This window comes from Heteronotia binoei, chromosome 19 (assembly GCF_032191835.1).
Source record: "Heteronotia binoei isolate CCM8104 ecotype False Entrance Well chromosome 19, APGP_CSIRO_Hbin_v1, whole genome shotgun sequence".
NCBI lineage: Eukaryota > Metazoa > Chordata > Lepidosauria > Squamata > Gekkonidae > Heteronotia > Heteronotia binoei.
Genome location: NC_083241.1, coordinates 36585327 through 36611547, shown reverse-complemented (window position 1 = coordinate 36611547; position 26221 = coordinate 36585327). Strand labels below are relative to the sequence as shown.

The 26221-nt window shown below is 46.9% G+C and overlaps 1 protein-coding gene across 1 annotated transcript; it reads right to left on the bottom strand.

Moving 5' to 3' along the window:
• Nucleotides 1-18364, bottom strand: RCN2 (reticulocalbin 2). The gene is made up of 7 exons (XM_060260231.1): nt 18182-18364; nt 16071-16176; nt 14522-14718; nt 7755-7868; nt 7109-7205; nt 6685-6827; nt 1-783 (listed from the first exon to the last, which is right to left on the bottom strand). The coding sequence occupies exons 1-7, from the start codon at nt 18338-18340 to the stop codon at nt 631-633; spliced, it is 969 nt and encodes a 322-aa protein (XP_060116214.1). The 5' UTR covers nt 18341-18364; the 3' UTR covers nt 1-630.
• Nucleotides 18365-26221: the final 7857 nt, after the last annotated feature.

The window sequence follows — 26221 nt, the reverse complement described above, 5'->3', positions numbered from 1 at the left end:
GCATTTTGGTGTTTTAATCTGACAATAAAACGTTTTTTACTTAAATACAGTACATTCTCTAAAGCTATCTCAATTACAATAAAAATAATCACTATTCTAGATGCAAAAATAAGATTTCCAGATCATATAAACACCCTCTAGAGAAGTTATTTAATATACACAGAAACCTTAGAGGTAAATAAGGCTGTTAAACCCTGCCAAACGGTCCTACAGAAGGATGATTAGAACGCGGAACTTAAACCAAAAACTTTCCTCCAGTTTATTTTTCTCTTTTCCCAAGCTGCTAAAAACTGCCTATCAAAAACTAACGGTAATCCTCCCCTTACCATAATTTTGAATCTTTGCATTTTCAAGTACGTTTCAAAAAGTAGTATTAAAACAAGGCTTAAGAAGTTTCTCCTGTATCTTTTTTAAAGCTAGTTCTGTGGCAACCGAGCGTTGAAAGGCCAAAGACATTCAAAACAATGCACAGGTGAAAATTAACGTTTGAGAATGCAAAGAGAGCAAGCAGACGCCAGTATATTACAGCCACAGAAAAAGTCTGCTTTTTTTATTTATTTTAATTTTTTTGCCTTTGAAGCTGAAACCTGTTCTGGATCAAAGAACAGACAAAGGTCAGCCGCTTGGAGATTAAAGTTCCTCATGGTAGAAACGTTCGTCGTGGAGCTGCCTGCCGTAATCAGTGGCTTCGCTGTTGAGAAACAGATCCTGGTTCTCGAGAATCTCCACCTCGGAAAGCTTTTTGTTACCGTCGGAGTCCATTTCTTTGATCAGGTGGACAGCCTTTCGGAATGAAGGAACAAAACATTAGTTTGGTACCTTGTGACTGAAAAAATGCTTTGGCTTGTTTAAGAAGTCGACCCCATCATGGCGTTCCTCAACCCCATGCTCCTGGGCACCATCAGGGGTCGTTTTATAGAAAAATAAGAACATAACATAAGAACGTAAGAGAAGCCATGTTGGATCAGGCCAATGGCCCACCCAGTCCAACACTCTGTGTCACACAGTGGCCAAAATATATATATATATACAAACACACTCACACACACACACACTGTGGCTAGTAGCCACTGATGGACCTCTGCTCCATATTTTTATCCAATCCCCTCTTGAAGCTGGCTATGCTTGTAGCCGCCGCCACCTCCTGTGGCAGTGAATTCCAACGTTAATCACCCTTTGGGTGAAGAAGTACTTCCTTTTATCCATTTTAACCTGACTGCTCAGCAATTTAATTGAATGTCCATGAGTTCTCATATTGTGAGAAAGGGAGAAAAGGACTTTTTCTCCACCCCATGCATAATCTTGTCAACCTCTATCATGTCACCCCGCAGTCGACGTTTCTCCAAGCTAAAGAGCCCCAAGCGTTTTAACCTTTCTTCATAGGGAAAGTATTCCAAACCTTTAATCATTCTAGTTGCCCTTTTCTGCGCTTTTTCCAATGCTATAATATCCTTTTTGAGGTGCGGTGACCAGAATTGCACACAGTACTCCAAATGAGACCGCACCATTGATTTATACAGGAGCATTATGATACTGGCTGATTTGTTTTCAGTTCCCTTCCTAATAATTTCCAGCATGCCCATGGGCACCATGGAGCCAAATAGGTGGTGGAGCTCATCCAGGGATTGTTATGCAGCTCCACCTCCTATTCAATGGACAAGGTGGGAAGGAGAAGGTGGAACTCTCAGAAAGGTTCAGGAGCTATGCTCCTGTGAGCTCCCACTGAATCCAAGGCCTGGGCACCATGGAGCCAACGGACAACTTCCTTGGTACCCAAGTTCAGTTCAGTAAAACTTTATCGCGTAAAGCCACTGGCCGTTGCAATTACGGCCACCTACAAGTTAAAAGCAGTCAAGGACTCTAAAATCAACGCATTCAAATTTAGATTATTCAAAACCTTAGTTACGTACAGCCACCCCATGGTTCCATAATCAGGCTGTAATAGTCCAGTTAACAACATCATTTTACTGTCTACCGGATACTGCCTTTGCCCTGATTTTACTAGCAGCCGAAGGAAAAAGTGCTACCTTATAAGAAACCGTAGAGTCAATATCTGATAACAGAAATATTAGCTTATCCACATCAGAAGCCATAGACAATTGATTTGTTATTTCAGTCAGAAACTTGCGTCTAGGTTCTGAATACAGTGGGCAAACCATAATATAATGCTTTGGTTTGTTCAAGAAGTCTATACCACTATGGAGTTCCCCAACACCATGCCCATGGGCACCATGGAGCCAACTGACAACTTTCTTGGTACCCAACAAAGTGTTCTTAGAAAGTGGGCAGGGCTTTTGCCCAGCAGTTCTGATTGGCCACCGGAGATCTGATTGGCTGTGTAGGTATGTTAAAAGTTGCCTCAGCAACTGTGGCCACCACTATACAACGATCTTCACTGCGTTACTGCGTATGCCTGCAAGGACATATTTTTAAACAGTACGTTCGTTATAAAAGGCATCCTGTCAGGCAGAGCTTTTGCCAGAAATGCTGAAGAACTGCTATTAGAGTGATGCATGACCTCACTTCCTGTGATTTTGCAGTCAGCTCCGCCTCCTGCGGAAGCCATCTTGTAGTTGCGCCCGCCATCCTGTCTCAGAGCTACAAAGGGGTCTGCAGGCTCAAAAAAGTTGGAGACCTCTTGGGCAGAGGAAGAATGCCATCCCAAAACTCCAAATTCCTACTCCCTTGTCATCCTTTACTCTCCAGTCCTAATTGCACTGGCTACAATCCAACACAAAGAGGCCCACTTACAAAAACTGTATGACTGTGATTACAGAGTTAAAGTCTCAAATTATTCCAACGGAAAGTGCTTTCACATGCAAGTGTATCTGCCCTACCCTGGATAGTCCAGGCTAGTTCAACCTCATCAGATCTTGGAAGCTACATGGGGTTGGGCCTAGTCAGTATTTGTCAAGACCCCAGCAGCTCAAACAACACAAACAGGTAGGAGACAGGGCTTTATTTGTAGCAGGAACTCCTGTGCATATTAGGCCACACACCCCTAATGTAGCCAATCCTCCAAGAGGTTACAAGGCTCTTAGTACAGGGCATACTGTAAGCTCTTGGAGGAATGGCTACATCAGGGGTGTGTGGCCTAAAAGGCAAAGGAGCTCCTGCTCCAAAAAAAGCCTGGAGACCACCAAGGAAATCCAGGGTTCCCACCCATATGAAGACAACAGCAAGCCACTACTGAATGTCTCTTGCTTGGAAAACTCTACCAGGTTGCCTGAAGTTGGCTGCAAATTGATGGCAAAAAAGTAAATAAATAAGGGTAATTAAGAGCCTCGTGGCGCAGAGTGGTAAAGCTGCAGTACTGCAGTCTGAACTCTCTGCTCACGACCTGAGTTTGATCCCAGCGAAAGCTGGTTCAGGTAGCCAGCTCAATGTTCACTCAGCCTTCCATCCTTCCAAGGTCAGTAAAATGAGTACCCAGCTTGCTGGGCAGGGGTGGGGGGGGAGAGTGTAGGTGACTGGGGAAGGCAATGGCAAATCACCCCGTAAAAAGTCTGCCATGAAAACGTTGTGAAAGCAATGTCACCCCAGAGTCGGAAACGACTGGTGCTTGCACAGGGGACTTCCTTTACCTTTTTAATTAAAAGGCAAAATCTGGGATGATTAAGGAAAGGGACTGAGAATAAAATGGCTGATACTGTAATGCCCCTGCAGAGATAGTACAGCCTCATTTGGAATACTGTGTACAGTTCCGGTCACCGCACATCAAAAAGGACACTGCAGAGCAGTGTTCCCTCTTAAACTGAGTTAGCGTGAGCTAGCTCACAGATTTTTAGCCTCTAGCTCGCACATTTTTGTCTTAGCTCAGGAAGGATGACCCCAGAGCATACTAATTCATGCAGTAGCTCACAACTTTAATGCCAGTTGCTCACAAAGTAGAATTTTTGCTCACAAGACTCTGCAGCTTAGAGGGAACATTGCTGCAGAGCTGCAGAAAGTGCAGAGGAGGGCAACCAATTTGATGAGGGAGTTGGGGCACCTCTAGGAGGAAAGGTTGAAGAGTCTGGGACTTTTCCATTCAGAAAAGAGATGACTAAGTGGGGAACATAACAGAGGTTTATAAAATTATGCGTGGGGTGGAGAGAGTTGTCAAAGATGATTTTTTTTTCTTCCTCTCCCAAAATACTAGAACTCGAGGGCATCTGGTGCAGCAGATGGGCGGTAAATTCAAGATGGACTACTTGACACAGAGAGAGAGATTAAAATGTGGAATTCCCTGCCAGAGGGTGAGTGGTGGCCACAGGAATAAACAGCTTTAAAAGGTAATTCATAGAGGATAAGCCTATCAGTGGCTCCTAGTCATGGTGACTGAGAGAAACTCCACAGTCAGCAGAGCTGGCGAGTCCACTGGGCAACATTCGGCAGTGGCCTCGGGTGCCGACTCTTGGTGACGGAGGGTGGGGGGTGGGGTTGTGTTGTTTCTGCTTCCTGAGGGGCCAGAGAAATCTTCCAGCCCCTCAGCAAGCAGAAACAACACAGGGCATAACTTTCAGAGCGCCCAGGACTGAGGATGCCACCTTGTTGCTGCTTGCTGAGGGGCCAGAGAAATCTTCCGGCCCTCCAGCAAGCAGAAACAAGGGCGTGATGATGTCACCATGTGATGTCATCATGCTGTGCGCATGCTCAAAGCACACACACAATAAGTATTGGGGGGGGGGGGGCGCGTGTCGGGGTTCTGCCTCCAGCAGCAGAACCTCACGCACTGACCCCGACAGTCAGAGGGACTAATCCTGAATCCCAGAGCCAGGAGGCAACATCACGGGAAGGCCTTGGCCTCTATGCCTTGTTGTTAGCTCTTGGCCACTGTGTGGAAAAGGATGCTGGACTAGATGGACTACTGGCCTGATCCAGGAGGGCTTTTCTTATGTTCTTCAGTTCTTACAACAGAAACAGATGTACTTTATCAGGTCATCCCATGGCCCCTTTTTAAAACTTCACTACCTCAGTCTTTTTTCCAGCCGAATAAGCTGCTGCTTTTGTTAATTAACATTTGGGAGGACCACACAGGACCAATAAGTAATTATGTACTATTCCACTCCTCTTCAAAACGCTTCTAGAAACCCCACTAATTTCTAAAGAATTACTCCTTAAGGGGGCCCCGGATCTCCAGCTAAGCTTCCAGAACAAAATATAAGCAAGGGAACAAACGCAAACCATGAGACAAAAAAATTCAACTCCCCGTGGAAGCGCACGCAAATTGCTTCTTTGTATTATGCAGCAACGCAGCCTTTTGAAACAGCGCTGTAAGATTTAGCATGCAAATTGCATCGTTTTTTTCTTTTTCCTTTTTTTTTTTTTTAGACTAACGCACATGACAATTCTAAATGGCATCAGGGCCCTGAAGGACTCGTTACAGTTCCACAGGGCCTGCAAGGCACAGATGTTCCACTGAGTATACATCTGGGGACAGCAACAGTTTTTATCAGCAATTGGTGGCATTAGTTTGCCTCCCACTCTTCTCCCTCCACCCCCCTCTGCTAATGAGGAGAGCCAGTTTGGTGTAGTGGTTAAGTGTGCAGAATCTTATGTGGGAGAACCAGGTTTGATTCCCCACTCCTCCACTTGCAGCTGCTGGAATGGCCTTGGGTCAGCCAGAGCTCTCTTATCTGGGAGAACCGGGTTTGATTCCCCACTCCTCCACTTGCACCCGCTAGCATGGCCTTGGGTCAGCCACAGCCCTGACAGAGATTGTCCTTGAAAGGGCAGCTGCTGTGAGAGCCCTCTCCAGCCCCACCCACCTCACAGGGTGTCTGTTGTGGGGGAGGAAGGTAAAGGAGATTGTGAGCCGCTCTGAGACTCTTTGTTGTGGAGGGCGGGATATAAATCCAATATCACCAACATCTTCTTCTAATGGGGGTAAGAAATTTGTGTATTGTGGCACCATGGAGGCTTCAGGATAGTATACGATTTTATAATAGTTAGCTGTATTTTTAATGTATTTTTGTTTGAAGCTGCTGTACACTGCTCTGAGCCTGCTTTGTGTGGAGGGTAGCACAGAAGATAGACAGACAGACAGACAGACGGATGATAGACAGACGGACGGACAGGTCATTTAATAGAAAAAGAGGTGCTGGAGCTCATTAGCACAACTTATGTGCATAACTCTTTGCATGTGCCATACCCCCCCCCCCGACATCACCGGAAGGTGTACTAAATTCTATCAGCTCAGCGTCTACCTTAAAATGCTTCTTGAATCATAATTAAACTAAGTTATAATAAAACCTTACCCCCATCATACTTTTTAAATTACTTTCTCCTATGTGGCCACAGTGGCCTGATGAAGATTTCCATCTGTCTGCTTTCTATGTTTTGGTTATTTCCCCATTTTTTTTGGTGGGGGAAAATATTGGAAAGTGGGTCAATGTGATTTAGGTCACATTAGAGAATAATCATTCAGCAAAGCTTGGGGGGTTACAAGCCTTTATTGTGTTTATTATAGCACAGTTTTCTCCAGTTTTGCTCAAATCTTAAAAGTTCAGCAGAATTCTCACAGGGGGTTTGAACAATGCAGCCCAGAAGCAAATGGGGTTTTTTTGGGGGGGTGGGGGGTGGGAGGAAGGGGGTAAGAAAGAAAGAGCACAATAAAATTTAGAGGTTTTGGAGCTCTGCTCCTGTGAGCTCCTGCCCAAAATGAGACCTAGATGGACGGACAAACAGACAGACAGATCTTACCTCCTCTTGAGCAATCCCCTCATTATTAGGCACCACCCAGCCCAACAGCTCCTGGGGGCTGAGTCTTCCATCCCCGTCCTTGTCGTAGTCATTTTTGAATCGATCCTTCTCGACGACTATCCATTCTGGATCTTCACCGGCAGCTGAGGAACAAACATATTATGCAACGAAGCCTTTATTTTAATGACTACTGTTTGAGCGCAGCTTAAATTTACCTTTAAAGAAACCTATAACAATATTGAGTACAAAGCACAAGCTTTAACCTATGAGGCTGTGGGCAGCGGGGGCGGGAGAAAACGAAAACAAAGGTCGCACTACAGCTGCTTACAATAATGAACTGTGAAGTTAAGGACTTTGGAAAAGAGGCATACTTGGACAATGCGATGTAAAAAGGCGGTTACGTTTCCAACTCCAGCCCACTCACTTGGATCTCTTCGGTAGTCGCCGAGGAACTCTTCCAGGCTCACAAATCCATCACCGTTCTTATCGTGGTCTTCCAAAGCCTCTTGGATAACGAACTCCTTTAGAGGGGAGGGAAAGAAACCAGGAAGGAAATTTGGCTCTAAAAAAAACACACACACACATCTATGTGCTTCAAATCCCTCCGGGGGCTTCTCGAAAGGCGGTTTTACACAGAGGAGAATGCAGGGACCGATCCAAAAGCTTCTCTGCAACGAGGCATAAAAATGCTTCCTTGAACTATTGAAAAGGCGGCATCACCATGGTGACCTGACCTGGATGGCTCAGGCTACCATCTGGATGGGAGACCACCAAGGAGGAAGCCCAGGGTTGCTGTGCAGAAGCAGGACAATGGGAAACCACCTCTGTTCGCCTGCCCTGACCCGAATGGCCCAGGCTAGCGTGATCTTGTCAGATCTCGGAAAGCTAAGCAGGGTTGGCCCCGGTTAGTACTTGGAAGGGAGACAACCAAGGCTGCTATACAGAGGCAGGTAGTGGCAAACCACCTCTTCCTTTGCCTTGAAACCCTTGCAGGGCCACCGCAAGCCAGCTACGAACTGAAAGCACTTTCCACCCCCACGGTACGTTTTTAAAGCAAGCCACAAACATGCCTTCATGTATTCTGCTTCCTCAGGATGTTCGAACGCAATGAATTCGTTCAGGTCCAGGCCGGAAGCTCCGTCGCTGTTTGCCTTTTCAAACCTCCTCTTGTCCTTTAAGTGGAGCTGATAAGAACAGTTTGGAGAGGAACGATTACATGAATTGTCAGCGGTAGCAAACCCAGCGCCCTTCTGCACACCAGGAATTCAAAATGTGTTTGAAGCAGAGCTCTTTTTTTTGTAGCAGGAACTCCTTTGCATATTAGGCCACACCCCCGGATGGAGTCAATCTTCATGGAGCTTACAGTAGGCCCTGTAAGAAGAGCCCTATAAGCTCTTGGAGGATTGGCTATATCAGGGTGTGTGGCCTAATATGCAAAGGAGCCCCTGCTAGAATTCTATCCCTGGACCCTGTACTAAGAGCCCTGTAAGCTCTTGGAGGATTGGCTCCATCAGGGGTGTGTGGCCTAATATGCAAAGGAGCCCCTGCTAGAATTCTATCTCTAAACCCTGTACTAAGAGCGCTGGAAATTCTTGGAGAGTTGGCTCCATCAGGGGTGTGTGGCCTAATATGCAAAGGAGCCCCTGCTGGAATTCTATCTCTGGACCCTGCACTAAGAGCCCTGTAAGCCCTTGGAGGATTGGCTCCATCAGGGGTGTGTGGCCTAATATGCAAAGGAGCCCCTGCTGGAATTCTATCTCTGGACCCTGTACTAAGAGCCCTGTAAGCTCTTGGAGGATTGGCTCCATCAGGGGTGTGTGGCCTAATATGCAAAGGAGCCCCTGCTAGAATTCTATCTCTAAACCCTGTACTAAGAGCGCTGGAAATTCTTGGAGAGTTGGCTCCATCAGGGGTGTGTGGCCTAATATGCAAAGGAGCCCCTGCTGGAATTCTATCTCTGGACCCTGCACTAAGAGCCCTGTAAGCCCTTGGAGGATTGGCTCCATCAGGGGTGTGTGGCCTAATATGCAAAGGAGCCCCTGCTGGAATTCTATCTCTGGACCCTGTACTAAGAGCCCTGTAAGCTCTTGGAGGATTGGCTGCATCAGGGGTGTGTGGCCTAATATGCAAAGGAGCCCCTGCTGGAATTCTATCTCTGGACCCTGCACTAAGAGCCCTGTAAGCCCTTGGAGGATTGGCTCCATCAGGGGTGTGTGGCCTAATATGTAAAGTAGCCCCTGCTAGAATTCTATCCCTGGACCCTGTACTAAGAGCCCTGTAAGCCCTTGAAGGATTGGCTCCATCAGGGGTGTGTGGCCTAATATGCAAAGGAGCCCCTGCTAGAATTCTATCCCTGGACCCTGTACTTAGAGCCCTGTAAGCTCTTGGAGGATTGGCTGCATCAGAGGTGTGTGGCCTAATATGCAAAGGAGCCCCTGCTGGAATTCTATCTCTGGACCCTGTATAAAGAGCCCTGTAAGCTCTTGGAGGATTGGCTCCATCAGGGGTGTGTGGCCTAATATGCAAAGGAGCCCCTGCTGGAATTCTATCTCTGGACCCTGTACTAAGAGCCCTGTAAGCTCTTGGAGGATTGGCTGCATCAGGGGTGTGTGGCCTAATATGCAAAGGAGCCCCTGCTGGAATTCTATCCCTGGACCCTGTACTTAGAGCCCTGTAAGCTCTTGGAGGATTGGCTGCATCAGAGGTGTGTGGCCTAATATGCAAAGGAGCCCCTGCTGGAATTCTATCTCTGGACCCTGTACTAAGAGCCCTGTAAGCTCTTGGAGGGTTGGCTCCATCAGGGGGGTGTGGCCTAATATACAAAGGAGCCCCTGCTAGAATTCTATCCCTGGACCCTGTACTAAGAGCCCTGTAAGCTCTTGGAGGATTGGCTGCATCAGAGGTGTGTGGCCTAATATGCAAAGGAGCCCCTGCTGGAATTCTATCTCTGGACCCTGTATTAAGAGCCCTGTAAGCTCTTGGAGGATTGGCTCCATCAGGGGTGTGTGGCCTAATATGCAAAGGAGCCCCTGCTGGAATTCTATCTCTGGACCCTGTACTAAGAGCCCTGTAAGCTCTTGGAGGATTGGCTGCATCAGAGGTGTGTGGCCTAATATGCAAAGGAGCCCCTGCTAGAATTCTATCCCTGGACCCTGTACTAAGAGCCCTGTAAGCTCTTGGAGGATTGGCTGCATCAGATGTTGCGCCCTAATACGCAAAGGAGCTCCTGCTACAAAACAAAGCTCTGGGTTTGAAATATTAACTCTATGGCATTACACCCAGCTGAACTCTATTAGCAGTGGCAACTGATATAGGGCAGATATAGGCTTAAGAGCAGAGTGGTAAAGCTGCAGTACTGCAGTCGGAGCTCTCTGCTCACGACCTGAGTTTGATCCCAGTGGAAGCTGGGTTCAGGTAGCCGGCTCCAGGCTGACTCAGGCTTCCATCCTTCCGAGGTCGGTCAAATGAGTCCCCAGCTTGCTGGGGGGAAAGGGTAGATGACTGGGGAAGGCAATGGCAAAGCACCCTGTAAAAAGTCTGCTGTGAAAACGCTGTAAAAGCAACGTCACCCCAGAGTCAGAAATGACTGGTGCTTGCACAGGGGACTGCCTTTACCTTTAGATATAGGCTGGATGGACTCACAGTCTGGCTGTACCTGAAGAGGTGAGCAGTGACTCTTAAAAGCTCATTCTCTGCCACAAATAGTCTTAAAGGTGCTCCTGGACTTTTGTTCTTTCCAAAGAACAAACAAGCTTCTTACACAAAACAAAAACTTGAGCTTCCGAGTTTAAAACTTTCTGAAAAAGGGACCTGCTTCTAAACCCACTTTATTTCTGGGGACTTGCTGCTGCAGTGCCAGGGGCTGCCAGCAGTGTGGCACCAGGAAGCCAGAGGCCAAGGGTTATGCAATGTTCCCTCTAAGCCAGGGGTGTCAAACATGCATTTTGGGGGCCGGATCAGGCCCTCAGAGGGCTCCTATCAGGCCCCCGAGCAACTGGCTGTCATCTGCTTCCTTCCCCCTCTCTCTCCCTTTCTTCTGCATCACAGCTTGCTTTGCCAGGCTTGCTCAACAGCACAGGAGCTACAGAGCAAAGCCTCTATTTTCTCCATTGGCTGGGGCTCCTCCCTTGGAGAGGAAGGGGGGAGGAATAGCTTGTTTTGCCAGGCTCTCTCAATCGCACAGCAGAGCTACTGAGCCAAACCTCTCTTCCTTCTATTTACTGAAGCTCCCTCCCCCCCACCCCCCCAGTCCCTGGGGAAGGAAGGAAAGAGCCAGAGCTTCCTTTGCCCACTTCCCTGGATCCCATGGGAGAAATACAAAGAAAGCACCTCAAAGACCAATGAGTGCTAATGTTTTAAGGTGTTTTTTTTTTAAAATACATTTGTGTTGATCTGTGTTCTTTATACAACTTATATCTCTGCTACCTAATCATAAATAGGTACAAACACGGTCCGGCCCAACCCGACATGGCCCGGCCTCTCAAGGTCTCATTTTTGTCAGATCCGGCCCTCATAACAAATGAGTTCGACACCCCTGCTGTAAGCCGTGGTCTTGTGAGCAAAAATTCTACTTTGTGAGCATTAAAGCTGCGAGCGAGCCATTTGGCTACTGCATAAACTAGTGTGCTCTGGGGCCATCCTTCCCGAGCGAAGACAAAATGTGTCAGCTGGCGGCTAAAAATCCATGAGCTAGCTCACGCTAACTCATCTTAGAGGGAACACTGGCTATGCTCCTCCTAGCTGGCCCCACCGGTGGCTAGAAGCGAGGACAAGCTCTTGGGAATCCATGGAGCTGCAGGACAAAGGCATGGAGGAGAGAATTACATTCTTCTGCCTCTTCTTCTTATCTTCCTGCTGTGGGGGATAAGGAGGACTCAGAGATGCAAAGAGCTGGAAACGTGAGACCCACGTACAGGAGAGAGCTGCAGTCTACTTTGGGACCATGACCCAAAGTTTGAAAACTGCTGGCTGAAAGAAATCTCCAGAGAAAGACCAAGGGGCATTTATCGGTCACTCTACTAAGTTTCCTACTACATAAATCAGCCCAAAGATCACTTAGCTGGAAATGAGAATGTACTGCATTCTGTTTGTATTAATTTCTTTTAGATGCTCATTCCATGTCTGTGTTAGTCCACCAAGGGGCCCCTTCGTGCATCAGATGAAGTGGGTTTTAATCAACAGGCTGATGGTGGTGAGGCTGATGGCGGTGATCAAGCTGATGCTAGAATGAGAACTTATTAGAGCCAGCATGGGATAGCAGAGCCGGTGCTGGACTAGTATAGCACAGTCGGTGTCAAACTACTACCTTGGGAGACCCAGGTTCGAATTCCCACTCACGTGCCATGAAGGCTCGCTAGGTGACTTTGGGCCAGTCATGTTCAGTTACTATTTAATTTTAAGAAGGACCTTTCAGAAAATGGGAAGGGGCTTAATAACACCACCTTATCCTTTGAATGTGGAAGACCCAAAGCCCTGTTGAGTCACTGGCAACCAGGTTGGAAATGAGGAACCAAGAGGTTTATGAGCAAGAGGAAACAATGGTTTATGTTGGTGCAAGGACATAAGAGAAGCCATGTTGGATCAGGCCAATGGCCCATCCAGTCCAACACTCAGTCCACACAGTGGCCAAAAAAACAACAACACAGGTGCCACAGTCATGGATCCAAGCTGCTGAGAACAAAACCAATGAGGAAAAGCCGCTGAGAACAAAACCAATCTAGCACACGCACGCCTCAAGATACCTCCCACTTTGCAAATATCTGAAACCAATTTACATATACCCCTGCATGGCATGTTAAGACAGAACTGTTCCACCGGGCCTATGGCTGAGGCAGACGGATGTCCTATCATTTAAATAGGCCCCCCTGCACTGATTGTACTGATTCCTTAAAACCAATATAGCCATAATTTGAACATCTAGGTTGGGACAAGAATGCCTAATCGATCTGTCCATACCATCTATGCCACCTTAACTAATGTGAATTGTGGCTTAATTGTCTTAAACCGTTTTAACCGTTTTAATTGTTCTTAAACTGTTTTAATTGTTTTATTATGTTGGAAGCTGCCCTGAGCCCATTATGGGAAAGGGCGACCTATAAATCGAAAGAAAGAAAGAAAGAAAGAAAGAAAGAAAGAAAGAAAGAAAGAAAGAAAGAAAGAAAGAAAGAAAGAAAGAAAGAAAGAAAGAAAGAAAGAAAGAAATCAAACACAAAGTTTCTCCCGTTCAGTAGTCTCGCAAAGAACAAAAAGCTTATTGTGACAAAAATGGAAACATTTTAAACATCATGGGCTGTCTTTACCAAATTACTTGTGCTTAGGGCTGTTATGAAACGAGAAACAAAGACGACGTCTGCCACCTCTTGGTGAAGCCAATTTTTGCTTTGTTGTTAGGTTTTTAATAAAAAATGTGTACAGGACAGTGAATCCAGTAATGAACATATGAAGCTGTCTTCTACTGAATCAGACCCTCGGTCCATCAAAGTCAGTCTTGTCTACTCAGACTAGCAGCTGCTCTCCAGGGTCTCAAGCTGAGGCTTTTCATGCCTACTTGCCTGGACCCTTTTTAGTTGGAGATGCCGGGGATTGAACCTGGGACCTTCTGCTTACCAAGCAGATGCTCTGCCACTGAGCCACCGTCCCTCCCCTGCTCTCCAGGGTCTCAAGCTGAGGTTTTTCACACCTATTTGCCTGGACCCTTTTTAGTTGGAGATGTCGGGGATTGAACCTAGGACCTTCTGCTTACCAAGCAGATGCTCTGCCACTGAGCCACCGTCCCTCCCCTGCTCTCCAGGGTCTCAAGCTGAGGTTTTTCACACCTATTTGCCTGGACCCTTTTTAGTTGGAGATGCCGGGGATTGAACCTGGGATCTTCTGCTTACCAAGCAGATGCTCTGCCACTGAGCAACCATCCCTCCCCTGATAAGCCAAGATTTGGAGGAGGAGTTGTGGCCCAGGGGGTGGAGCACCTGTTTTGAATGAAGGGACCTTAAGGAAGATGAGTGGCAACCTGAAAGAGGCCTTCTTGGTCATGGCACCGGGACATATTTGTCTGTCCCCTCCATTCATTGTCTTCCACCAGTAGGTAAAGACTTTTTCATTTTGGTTAGGGTTCCCTCTCTGACCCTTCATTCCTGCCCCATGTTTTAATCACTGACTCAGTGTTTTCACATTTTTCTTTTTAATTGGTTTTATAACATTCTGCTTTAAATTGTTAGCCACCTTAGCGGTCCTGACAGGTCAAAAAGCCAGAATACAGAACAACGACTGCATGGCATCTTGGCCAAAATTTATATAATCATAGAATCATAGAATCGAAGGGACCACCAGGGTCATCTAGTCTAACCCCTGCAGAAGGCAGGAAATTTGCAAATACCCCCCACATCCTCAGGGCAGCTCCATACCGAGAAGAAGAGGGTGGGGGCAGGGAACCTCCAGGATCTCTGGCCAAACTGGCCTGGAGAAAAATAGCTGCCTGACCCCAAAATAGCGATCAGCGTTTCCCTGGGCGTATAAAAAAGGGCCACAAGAACTAAGCACTGATGCCACCCTTCCTGCCCTCTCTCTCGCAATCTGCAGAACCGGCGCTCAAGGGACATCATCCGTTTCGGCAGAGTGGGGGCCCATTTATAAAATGGATGGTTGTTGCGAAAAGATCGTTGCTGAAAAGGAGGGGAAAATGCAACTATCATGGCTGAGATTCTCACACTCTGGACTTCACTTGCACCACAATGACCCAAAAGGCTGGCCACCAAGGAAAACGATATGGGTAAATGAAACGGGGGGGGGGGGGAGAAGTTATTAAAGTTCAGAGCGCCTTGAAAGAACTTTGTTGACTTACCTGCCGGAAAGATTCCTCTTCAGCGTCCTCCAAAGTAGAATCTTCTTCAAAGTCGATCACCCGGTCGTACATTTGCATATTGTATTCTTCCCAGGATACGTATCCGTCGCCATCTTTATCGTATTCACCAAACTGCTGCTTAGCGTCTTCGACGATATAATGCTTGAAAGACTGCTGGATCCACACACTTAGCTCGCCTGTAGAGATCCGACCAAAGAGGATGTAAACCAATTTCTTCTCAATTTCCCCCTTCCGAACATGTCGACGAATAAAGCTTTCTTTAAAAGAGATGTAATTCCCCACTAGACTTCCTTGCCAACCACTGCTAGAAAGGGATAAATGCAAGCACAAAACTTGTGGACTTGGGTCTGAAGCTGCAGAAATCCGGGTTTAAAATCACCCTAGTGAGAAGACGGGCTCAAGTAGAAAAATGACTTCCTTTGCTTCTATGTGGAGCAGCTTGCTATCCACTAGCATTAGTAAAGGTAAAAAGGTAAAGGTAGTCCCCTGTGCAAGCACCAGTCGTTTTCAACTCTGGGGTGACGCTGCTTTCACAACGTTTTCACAACAGACTTTTTACAGGGTGGTTTGCCATTGCCTTCCCCAGTCCTCTACCATTTCCCCCCAGCAAGCTGGGGACTCATTTGACCGACCTCGGAAGGATGGAAGGCTGAGTCGACCTGGAGCCGGCTACCTGAACCAGCTTCCGCTGGGATCAAACTCAGATCGTGAGCAGAGGGCTCCGACTGCAGTGCTGCAGCTTTACCACTCTGCGCCACGGGGCTCTACCAGCATTAGTACAAGAACACAAAATCAACTCCAAAAGAGCCGCACATATGTTAAGTACATCTCAAACTGCTCTCTCACAACAGACACCCTGTGAGGTGGGTGAGGCTGAGAGGGCTCTCCCAGAAGCTGCCCTTTCAGGGACAACTCCTGCAAGAGCTATGGCTGACCCAAGGCCATTCCAGCAGCTGCAAGTGGAGGAGTGGAGAATCAAACCCGGTTCTCCCAGGTAAGAGAGCTCTGGCTGACCCAAGGCCATTCCAGCAGCTGCAAGTGGAGGAGTGGGGAATCAAACCCGGTTCTCCCAGATAAGAGTCCACTACACCAAACTAGCACTCAGGTCCCTGACTGCTCAAGACCTTAAAGGTCAACACTAGAACCTTGAACCTGACTCGGTACTCCACCGGAAGCTAGCGCAGCTGATGCAGTACAGGCTGAATATACTCAGTTCATGAAGTTCTGGTTAGGACCCATGCCACCACATTCTGGACCAGATGGAGATTCCAAATCAGTCTCAAGAGCAGGCCGGCATAGAGTCAGCTACAGAAGTCCAACCCGAAGGTGACTGTTGCTTGGATTACCATGGCTAGATTGGGGCGAGACAATTCAGTCTCAGCCAGCTCTTTTTCAACCATCCCACCTGCCTGGCTTCTGTATTACCTCCTCATTCCTAGCTGTCAAGTTTGCTTTTTTATAAACTGTATTTCTTTAAAAAAATATTTAAAAGCCTATCTCACTGATAACATCCATACATCTTCCATACCCTCTGTGAGAAAGCCATCTGAATTCAAGTCGATTTTCTTTATAATCGCTTTCAATCTTCTCTGTTGTTCATCTGGACTCAGCTTGGCAAATTCATCCGCTTCTTCCTTTCGGAGGAAAATGGAAAGCATGAAAAATGAGAACTTAATCTTAGAGGGGTTATTCTTCGCTTGCTTCTATTACTGCGCCCGTTATCTACACAAAATTACTTCCTTTTCACCGTCTGTCAACATAACCTGGCAGGACCCTTAGAAATATGAAATGGTGGAAGGCTGCGTTCTAGTAATGTAATTCTAAACTGAGTTATGTCCTGAATCCATTTAAGTCAATGGCCTTAGAAGGATATAACCCTTTTTAGGATTGCAGTTAACTGTGCCATTCCGCGCTCCTGGGAAAAGGAAGGGTTAAAATTCTAAGAAATAAAAATAAATAACATGAAGTGGTACAGTCTTTCCTTCCACGCCTCAGGGCTCTACCTCCTCATTCGCCTGCATGTGGAAATCGGCCTAATCTAGAATAACTGGTTCTTCCATTATTTTATCTCTTTTTTTCCCAGAAGCCTCCAGCTCTGCCAGGTACCACTGTTAGATTTAAATACAGCTGGTGTTCTATGCAGGATAAGACATTCATGTCAGAATACGAAACATTCTCCCCACCCCCACTCTCACAAAGCATCTAACCCAAAAGAAGAATTTGGGAAAATTCATGCTTACACTATTTTGTGTCAGTTTGCTTGGTCCCAATCAAACATGTTACGTGACTTTCTTCTTGGGTCCTACATTTGCATTCATTTGTGCAAATAAGAGACACTGCTATTTATTCACACACACACACACAGAGTCAAGAAGGCCCCAAAAGGGTTCTGACCCATTCCTTAAAATCCTGCCGTTTCTCACCTTTATGGCACTACCTTACTACAAAAGTACTACATAGAAAAACCATAATATGTGTCTCAAAAGTTCACTATAATATATATGAACGGCCATGTATACTGGCTAATATACTATACAGTACACACACAAACAATACATGCTATATCTTATTTCCGTAGCACACAAATCGATATCAACATATGTACTCTGTAAAGATAGACAGATGATTGATAGAGACAGATAGCCGGTAATAGACAGATGAAAGACAGACAGATAGGCAGGCAGACGCACACAGAGTGAGATTTTGTTGTAAATCACTTTGGGTCCTTATTGGGCAGAAAATAAAATAAAGATATACCAACTATGTATATATCTGTAATACACATGCATATAGTAAGCATCATATATACCCATAAGTATGAATAAATACTATACAGCCATATATTACACATGCTAATTCCATGTTTCCATAGCATTATTCTACACATACACCCGCCCATCTATGTATTATCATGCACATATTCTAATGCTGTGTGTACATCCATCAGTGAATGTACAGTGTACCGACCATATATGCCTACAATCCTACCCCAGCATATGCAGAACGTATACACGCACAGAATGCTAATATGCACACATTAATACAAAATGTTCCCAGTGCGATGAATACACACGCACATTACATGATAGATAAATGATAGATTATGAATATGAGATTAATAATACATAGATAGATAGAAGATAGATAAGATGGGTGATTGATAAGATGGATAGATAGGTAGATAGGTAGGTAGATAGGTAGGTAGATAGGTAGGTAGATAGATGATAGATAGATAGATAGATAGATGATAGATAGATAGATAGATAGATAGATAGATAGATAGATAGATAGATAGATAGATAGATAGATAGATAGATAGATAGATAGATAGATAGATAGATGTGTAAGCATGTGCTTGTGTGTATATATGTGTGTGTGTGTTTATATGCACGTCTATGTGTATCTTATCTATCCAACCACCCTCCTGTGCGCCTATACAGGTGTATATGTATAAATACAGCACATACACTGATAATATGAATATATTATCCTACAGCACACTGATGCCTCAGCATCCACAGCGGCGCCTCTGCTCTCAGGCATCTGCTCTCAGGCCTCCATGGCCAGGCCCTCGCCGCCCGGCCGTCCCCCTGGGCCTCCCCCTTGCCTCCCTCCCTCCTTCCCCCCGGCGCGGCCCACCTGTCCCCCCAGCAGCGCCTCGCGGTCGAAGTCGGGCCGGTGCTCGCCGTCGCCGCCGTAGTGCTGGGGCTGCTCGCCGCCGAGCGCCCGGAGGAGCAGGCCCAGGCCGAGGCCCAGCAGGAGCGGCGGCGGCGGCCACGACGAGAAGGAGGGCCGCATCTTTCTCGGCCGCGGGAGAGCCGCAGGAGCGCCGCGCCGCCGGGCGAGGGGGACGGGACGGGGCGGGCGCGGCTTGGCTCGGCTGAGGCGCCTCCTTCCCTCGCTCCGCCCGCCCAGCGCTGGCTCCGCCCGCCCTGAGGGAGAGGAGGCCGGCAGCGGCTGCGGGGCGAGGGGGGAGCCGGCTGCGGGGCCCGCCTCAGCTCAGGGTAGGGTTGCCAAGTCCAATGCAAGAAATATCTGGGGACTTTGGGGGTGGGGCCAGGAGACATTAGGGGTGGAGCCAGGAGACTTCGGGGGTAGAGCCAGGAGACATTGGGGGTGGAGCCAGGAGACTTTGGGGGTGGAGCCAGGAGACATTAGGGGTGGAGCCAGGAGACATTGGGGGTGGAGCCAGGAGACTTTGGGGGTGGAGCCAGGAGACATTAGGGGTGGAGCCAGGAGACTTTGGGGGTAGAGCCAGGAGACATTGGGGGTGGAGCCAGGAGACTTTGGGGGGTGGAGCCAGGAGACATTAGGGGTGGAGCCAAGATCAAGGCTGTGACAAGCATAATTGAACTCCAAAGGGAGTTCTGGCCATCACATCTAAAGGGACGGCACACCTTTTCAATGCCTTCCTTCCATAGGAAATAATGAAGGATAGGGGCACCTTCTTTTGGGGCTCATATAATTGGACCCCCTGGTCCAATCTTTTTGAAACTTGGGGGGTATTTTGAGGAGAGGCACTAGATGCTATATTGAAAATTTGGTGCCTCTACCCCAAAAGACAGCCCCCCCCCCCAGAGCCCCAGATACCCGCGGATCAATTCTCCATGATTTTCTATGGGAATAAATCTCCATAGGAAATAATAGAGTTCCCAGCAGACTTTTCCCTCCCCTCCCCCCGCTTCCTGATGACCCTGAAGCGGGGGGAGGGTCTCCAAACCAGGGGATACCCTGCCCCCACCTGGGGATTGGCAACCCTGGCTCAGGGCCGCGCGAACGGGGGAGAGAAAAAGGCTTTCAGTCCACTTTCTTCTTTTTTTATGTAAAACAATTTTTATTTTGCAACTTTTTGTTAAAATGCTCTTAAAAGTTAATATAAAATTAACACCAATACATTACATTCATTTTCCTTTCCCTCCTTCCCTCCCCTCTTTTCAAGACCCCTGCCGGTGTTTACTAATTTTCTATGAAAAAAAAACAAAACAAGGTAAATCCAGTCCAAGAATCTTCATATTAAAAACCTTACTTTCAGTCCACTTTCAATGCACTTTCCAATTGGATTTTGCCAGCTCATACTGTGAAAATCCAGTTGGAAAGCGGATGGAAAGTGTGTTATTTAGTGTGTCTGATAACTTCGTCTGATGGAGTGTGCTTCAGAGAGCACACGAAAGCTTACCTTCTAAATAAAACTTGGTTGGTCTTAAAGGTGCATCTTGACTCCTGCTTTATTTAGCGCAGGGGTGTCAAACATGCAGTTTGGGGGCCTGATTTGGCAACTGGCTGCCATCTGCTTCCTTCTCCCTCTCTTGCTTCCTTCTGCATCACATCTTTTTTTATTATTATTTATTTATTCGGGATTTGTATCCCGCCCTTCCCACGAGTGGCTCTTGCTTTGCCAGGCTTGCTCAACTGCACAGGAGCTACAGAGCAAAGTCTCTATTTTCTCCATTGGCTGAGGCTCCTCCCTTGGGGAAGAATGGGGGGGAGCTTGCCTTGCCAGGCTCTCTCAATCACACAGTAGAGCTACTGAGCCAAGCCTCTCTTCCTTCTATTGGCTGAGGCTCCTCCACCTTTTGGTCCCCTGGGGAAAGAAGGAAAGAGCCAGAGCTTCCTTTGCCCAGTTCCCTGGATCCCAGGGGAATGATACAAAGAAAGCACCTTCATAGACCACAGAGTGCTAATGTTTTAAGCATGTTTTAAGGTTTTTAAAAAAGTATTTAATTGTGTCTGTGTCCTTTATAAAGTTTATCTCTGCTAATCTTAAATAGGCACACACATGGCCCAACCCGACATGGCCCGGCCCAACAAGGTCTCATTTATGTCAGATCCGGCCCTCATAACAAATGAGTTTGACACGTCTGATTTAGTGTGTGTGGTATTAGCCCAAGAGAGCTCAAAATGGCAGCGAGTGAAAGAGAACTCGCGTCGGGATTCTTTGAAACTGGGAGGTTTTGGTCCTTGAAAAGCACATAGCAGGGGAGGCCATACTGTGGCTCGGGAGCCACATGTGGCTCTTTCACACATATTGTGTGGCTCTTGAAGCCCCCAAAGCCCCATCAGCCAGCTTGGAGAAGGCATTTGTCTCTTTAAGTCACTTATCAAAGCCAAGCCAGCTGGTGGCTTCAAGAATGCATTTGAAGTTAAAGTTGCTTTCTTTCTACCTCTCCCCATTTATTTTCCTTCCTTCCTTCCTTCCTTCCTTCCTTCCTTCCTTCCTTCCTTCCTTCCTTCCTTCCTTCCTTCCTTCCTTCCCTCCTTCCTTCCCTCCTTCCTTCCCTCCTTCCTTCCTTCCTTCCCTCCTTCCTTCCTTCCTTCCTTCCTTGTCTTGTGGCTCTCAGACAATTGACATTCATGTCTTGTGGCTCTCAAGCATCTAACATTTATTCTATGTAGCTCTTACCTTCAGCAAGTTTGGCCACCCCTGGCACATAGCATAAATCGCTTTAAAAGGGGGGTAGAAAAGAGCAGGCGCGCTTTCGGGAGCACTGGTGGTCACCTCTTCAGATACAGCTAGAATGGGAGCCCATTTGTGAAAGCACTCCACTCTTGCAAGACACAAGGACAGAGGGACTCATATTCTAGCAGTAGGAAAGAGCAAGAGTCCAGGAGCACCTTGCAGACAAACCAAATTTGTGGCAGCAGAGGAGCTGTTGGGAGTCAACGCTCACTTCTTCAGATGCAGCTAGAATGCGAGTCTGTCTGTCTTTATATCTTGGGAGAGTGGAGTGGTTTCAGACAGGAGGACTCTTCTTCTAGCTGCATCTGAAGAAGCGAGCAATGACTCCCGAAAGCTCCTCCCCTGCCACAAATTTGGTTAGTCTTTAAGTTGCTCCTGGACTCTTGCTCCTTTCTACTACTAGAATCCACCTGTACTTTTATCTTGGAGACTGGAGCGATTTCATATATAAGGATGGATGGACGCACGTTCTAGCCGTATCTGAAGAAGTGAGCAGCGACTCAAAAGCTCCTACCCTGCCACCAATTCTCTTAGTCTTTTGAGGTGTTACTGGACTCTTTCTCCTTTCTACTGCTAGAATCTACCTGTTCTTATATCTTGGAGACTGGAATGATTTCAGATAGATGGATGTGCATTCTAGCTGTATCTGCAGAAGTCAGCGGTGAATCACGAAAGCTCCTAATGCTGCCGCAAATCTTGTCTGTAACAGGGGTGGCCAAACTTGCTTACTGTAAGAGCCACATTGAATAAATGTGAGATGTTTGAGAGCCACGAGACATGAATGTCAGATGTTCAAGAGTCATGAGACATGAACGCCAGATGTTTGAGAGCTGCAAGATGGATGGAAGGGAGAACATAAGAACATAAGAGAAGCCCTGTTGGATCAGGCCAATGGCCCATCCAGACCAACACTCTGTGTCACATAAGAACATAAGAGAAGCCCTGTTGGATCAGGCCAGTGGCCCCTCCAGTCCAACACTCTGTGTCACATAAGAACATAAGAGAAGCCATGTTGGATCAGGCCAATGGCCCATCCAGTCCAACACTCTGAGTCACATAACATAAGAGAAGCCCTGTTGGATCAGGCCAGTGGCCCCTCCAGTCCAACACTCTGTGTCACATAAGAACATAAGAGAAGCCCTGTTGGATCAGGCCAGTGGCCCTTCCAGTCCAACACTCTGTGTCACATAAGAGAAGCAATGTTGGATCAGGCCAGTGGCCCTTCCAGTCCAACACTCTGTGTCACATAAGAACATGAGAAGCCATGTTGGATCAGGCCAATGGCCCCTCCAGTCCAACATTCTGTGTCACATAAGAACATAAGAGAAGCCATATTGGATCAGGCCAGTGGCCCATCCTGTCCAACACTCTGTGTCACATAAGAGAAGCCATGTTGGATCAGGCCAATGGCCCCTCCAGTCCAACACTCTGTGTCACATAAGAACATAAGAGTTCATAAGAACATAAGTTCATTTTCTCAAGGAACTGGTCTCTGTAGTCTGGAGATGGGTTGGGATTCCAGGGGACCCCCAGGTCTCACCCAGAGGCTGGCATGCCTGGGTTTGGAGCCCAGTTGCACCTTCAAGGCCAATAAGACTTCTAGGGTATAAGCTTTTAAGAGTTCTGTTGTCAACAGTGTTCCCTCTAAGCTGAGTTAGCATGAGCCAGCTTACAGATTTTTAGCCTCCAGCTCACACACTTTTGCCTTAGCTCAGGAAGGATGACCTCAGAGCACAATAATTTATGCAATAGCTCACAGTTTGAATGCCAGTCGCTCACAAAGTGGAAGTTTTGCTCACAAGACTCTGCAACTTAGAGGGAACATTGGTTGTTAGCTACCGGTTGCTGGAGGGTTATCGAAGGAAGGGAGCAAGTAAAGAGAAAAAAAAGTCACAGGATATGCGATATAAACAATGCAAAAAACGGATTCTGAAAATGAGAAAACAGATGAAATAAAAGATGATAATGCATTCCATAAACTGTGACTATTCTATTTCTAAAAGCGTCCTCCTGACCAATTCCGGGGTTTTTTTGCATTTTGCAGATTTAACCAGTGCTTATTTTGCGTATGTGTAAGGGTCTTCATGCCATTAATTGGTGTAGGATATGGTTGCCAATCTCCAGGTGGATCCTGGAGATCTCTCAGAATTACAATTGATCTTTGGACTACAGAGATTCCATTCCCCTGGAGCAAATGGCTCCCTTAGCTGGTGGACTTGAGGCATCTTTTTTTTTTTTTTAAAGCAGGAACGCAGTTCCGGCTGGCTTGGTGTCAGGGATGTGGCCTAATATGCAAATGAGCTCTGGATTTTCTACCAAAAAGCTCCTCCCCTGTATATTAGGCCACACCTCCCTGATGTAGCCAATCCTCCAAGAGCTTATAGTAGGCCCTGTAAGAAGAGCCCTGTAAACTCTTGGAGGATAGCTTACATCAGGGGTGGTGTAGCCTAATATGCAAAGGAGTTCCTGCTACAAAAAAAGCCCTGCTTGCTAGACATGATAACCCTGTCATACAAACCCTGCATTCCCCAGCTCTTCCCCCCCAAATCTCCAGGAATCTCCCAACCCAGAGTTGGCAACCCTGGACTGCAGGAGAGGTGGTAAGGTAGCCTCGAAGCCTTGAAAAATGTTCCTAGAAGCAATGCTCCCTTTCCTGTTCAAAAGCAGAAGCTGTGTGCTAAAATTAACAAATTGTCACCAAAGTGGTTCTAAGCAAAAAATAATAATAATAGAAAGAAAGAATCAGAAAACGTACGTCACGCCGAGGTTTCACACGGAGGATTGTCAACGGAGTAGCTTCCCAAGCTGTCTTTGTTTACTCAGAGCTCAACAACACTTCCTTAGCAACAAAACTAATTCTCCTCTTCACAGCCGTTTGCAGCAGGTATGGGCAGCCTCTGTTTTGTGACTTTTTGATAGATTCACCTTCGAGGGGGAGGTTGTCAGTGCGCTGTTCCCTTCGCATGGTTTTCAAGTAGTTTTTCCAAGCTTATGTCTCTCCTGGTTTTGTTTGGTTGTGGTTTATAGAGAGCAGCGATCCACAGAATAGGGTTGCCAATCCCCAGGTGGGGGCAAGGGATCCCCCGGTTTGGAGGCCCTCCCCCCGCTTCAGGGTCATCAGAAACCGGGGGGGGGGGGAATGTCTGCTGGGCACTTCATTATTCTCTATGGAGACCAATTCCCACAGGGTATAATGGAGAACTGATCTGTGTGTATCTGGGGCTCTGGGGAGGCTGCTGTTCTAGGTCGATGCACCAAATCTGCAGCAGAGCATCCGGTGTCTCTCCTCAAAACACCCTCCACGTTTCAAAAATATTGGACCAGGGGGTCCAGTTCTATGAGCCCCAAAAGAAGGTGCCCCAAAACAGACCTGGTATTAGGGCCAAATTATAATGGGCAATTTTAGGAAGGTCTACAGGTACTGTGTATAGTATACTATACCACTATGTATAGTGCCTGTCTACTGTAGGTGTTATCTTGCTCTCACTGCATTGTTTTTTTCTACTCAATACCATGTTCTGCATTGTTTAACATAGATATATCTAACACTTTGTTTCACAAAGCAGGAGTCAAGTGGCACCTTTAAGACCAACCAAGTTTTATTTAGAACGTAAGTTTTCGTGTGCTCTCTAAGCACACTTCATCAGACGAGGGGATTGGGTATTGTGGGCTGAAATACAAGCAGTTTATTGATTAAGAGTGCAGACTGGTCACACGGTAAACCAGTGTGGTTTTTCCATTTGGTCTGGATAGCCATAAAAGGTAATAAAGTCCTCTGCCAATTGGTGTTTCTGTAAATCTAGGTGGATCACAAAAGGACATGTATTTCCTAGTTGTAGTCCACCTCATTATTGAATCGAACTTTATTTCACACTTCAATAATTGTAGTCACATTACTTATTATATGTTTTAGCCTGTTGATTGCATTGCTTTAGACTGCATCAACTGCCTTCATTCTCGATTGGAAAAGTGGACTATAAATAAAGTAAATGTTAGTTTCGTAGCGTAGCTGTATTGGTCTGCATCAGGGGTGGCCAAACTTGTTTAACATAAGAGCCACAAGACATGAATATTAGATGTTTGAGAGCCACAAGTCATGTATGTCAGTTGTTTGAGAGCTGCAAGGAAGGAAGGCAAATAGAAGGGGGAGGGAGAGGGGAAATAAAGCAACTTTAAATGCATTCTCCAAGCCGGCCAATGGGGTGGTGGGGGCTTCAAGAGCCACATAATGTGTGTGAAAGAGCCACATGTGGCTCCCAAGTCACAGTTTGGCTACCCCTGGTCTGCAGTATAATAGGTAGAATCCAGTTAGCACCCTAGAGGTCAGTAAGATTTCCAGATAGCATAAGATGTGGTAGCAGCATTTGTCTGTCTGTAGCAGTAGAAAAGAGTAAGAATTCCAGTAGCACCTCAAATACTAACGACCAAGGCTTTTTTTTTTTGTTAGAGCTGGAACGCACAGGAACGCAGTTCCAACTGGCTTGGCATCGGGGGTGTGGACTAATAGGCAAGTGAACTCCTGCTCAGCTTTCTCTAAAAAAAATCCCCGTGTGAAACATTGGGGATGTCAGGAGGTGTGGCCTAATATGCAAATGAGTTCTTGCTGGGCATTTGCTATAAAAAAGCCCTACTAACAGCAGCTTTTGTGAGTCACTTCTCACTTCTTCAGAGACAGCTAGAATGTGGTTGAGTCCACTTGTCCTATATAAAATGGAGTAATTTCAGATGCCAAATGATATTTAGCAGGCAAATGACAACAGACTAGGTGTGATATGCAGAGGGGTATAAGGCTCTAGGAAATCTGCATTCGTAATGAGACAGGAAACCTAGGTCTCCATTTAATCCTGGAGGATGCATTGCTTTGAGTTTCGTTAGTGAGGCTTAGTCCTAGACTGTGCCAGTACTGCAGTGTTATACATGATGCAGAACTAGGTGCATTTACCTGGGAGGGATTAAGCCCCATTGAACCCAAAAGGAATAAATTGCGAATGAGCGCTCATGCGCTCGAAGCCCTCCCTTTCCCAAAGAGAATGGCAAAAAAAAAGGCGGGAACAAGTTAGCTTCGTTTCGCGCTACTGCGCATGCTCCAGGTGAGCCGAGCGCGCTCGGTGCGAGACTTCGCCATTCCGAAGCGAGGGCACGGGAAAGCTTCACCCGCCGCGACCGAGCATGCGCCGCGGGAATGGCGCATGCTCAGTGGCGCTCGGCGGCGACGGGGGGGG

Bases quoted from the DNA above. Each gene is read 5' to 3' on its own strand.
- RCN2 (XM_060260231.1), bottom strand. From the start codon at position 18,340: ATGCGGCCCTCCTTCTCGTCGTGGCCGCCGCCGCCGCTCCTGCTGGGC. The intron at 14,719-16,070 runs GTATGGAAGATG...GGATCTCTACAG, and splicing joins AGATGGCTTTCTCACAGAGG to GCGAGCTAAGTGTGTGGATC. The intron at 7,869-14,521 runs GTAAGTCAACAA...TGTTCTTATCAG, and splicing joins AAGAGGAATCTTTCCGGCAG to CTCCACTTAAAGGACAAGAG.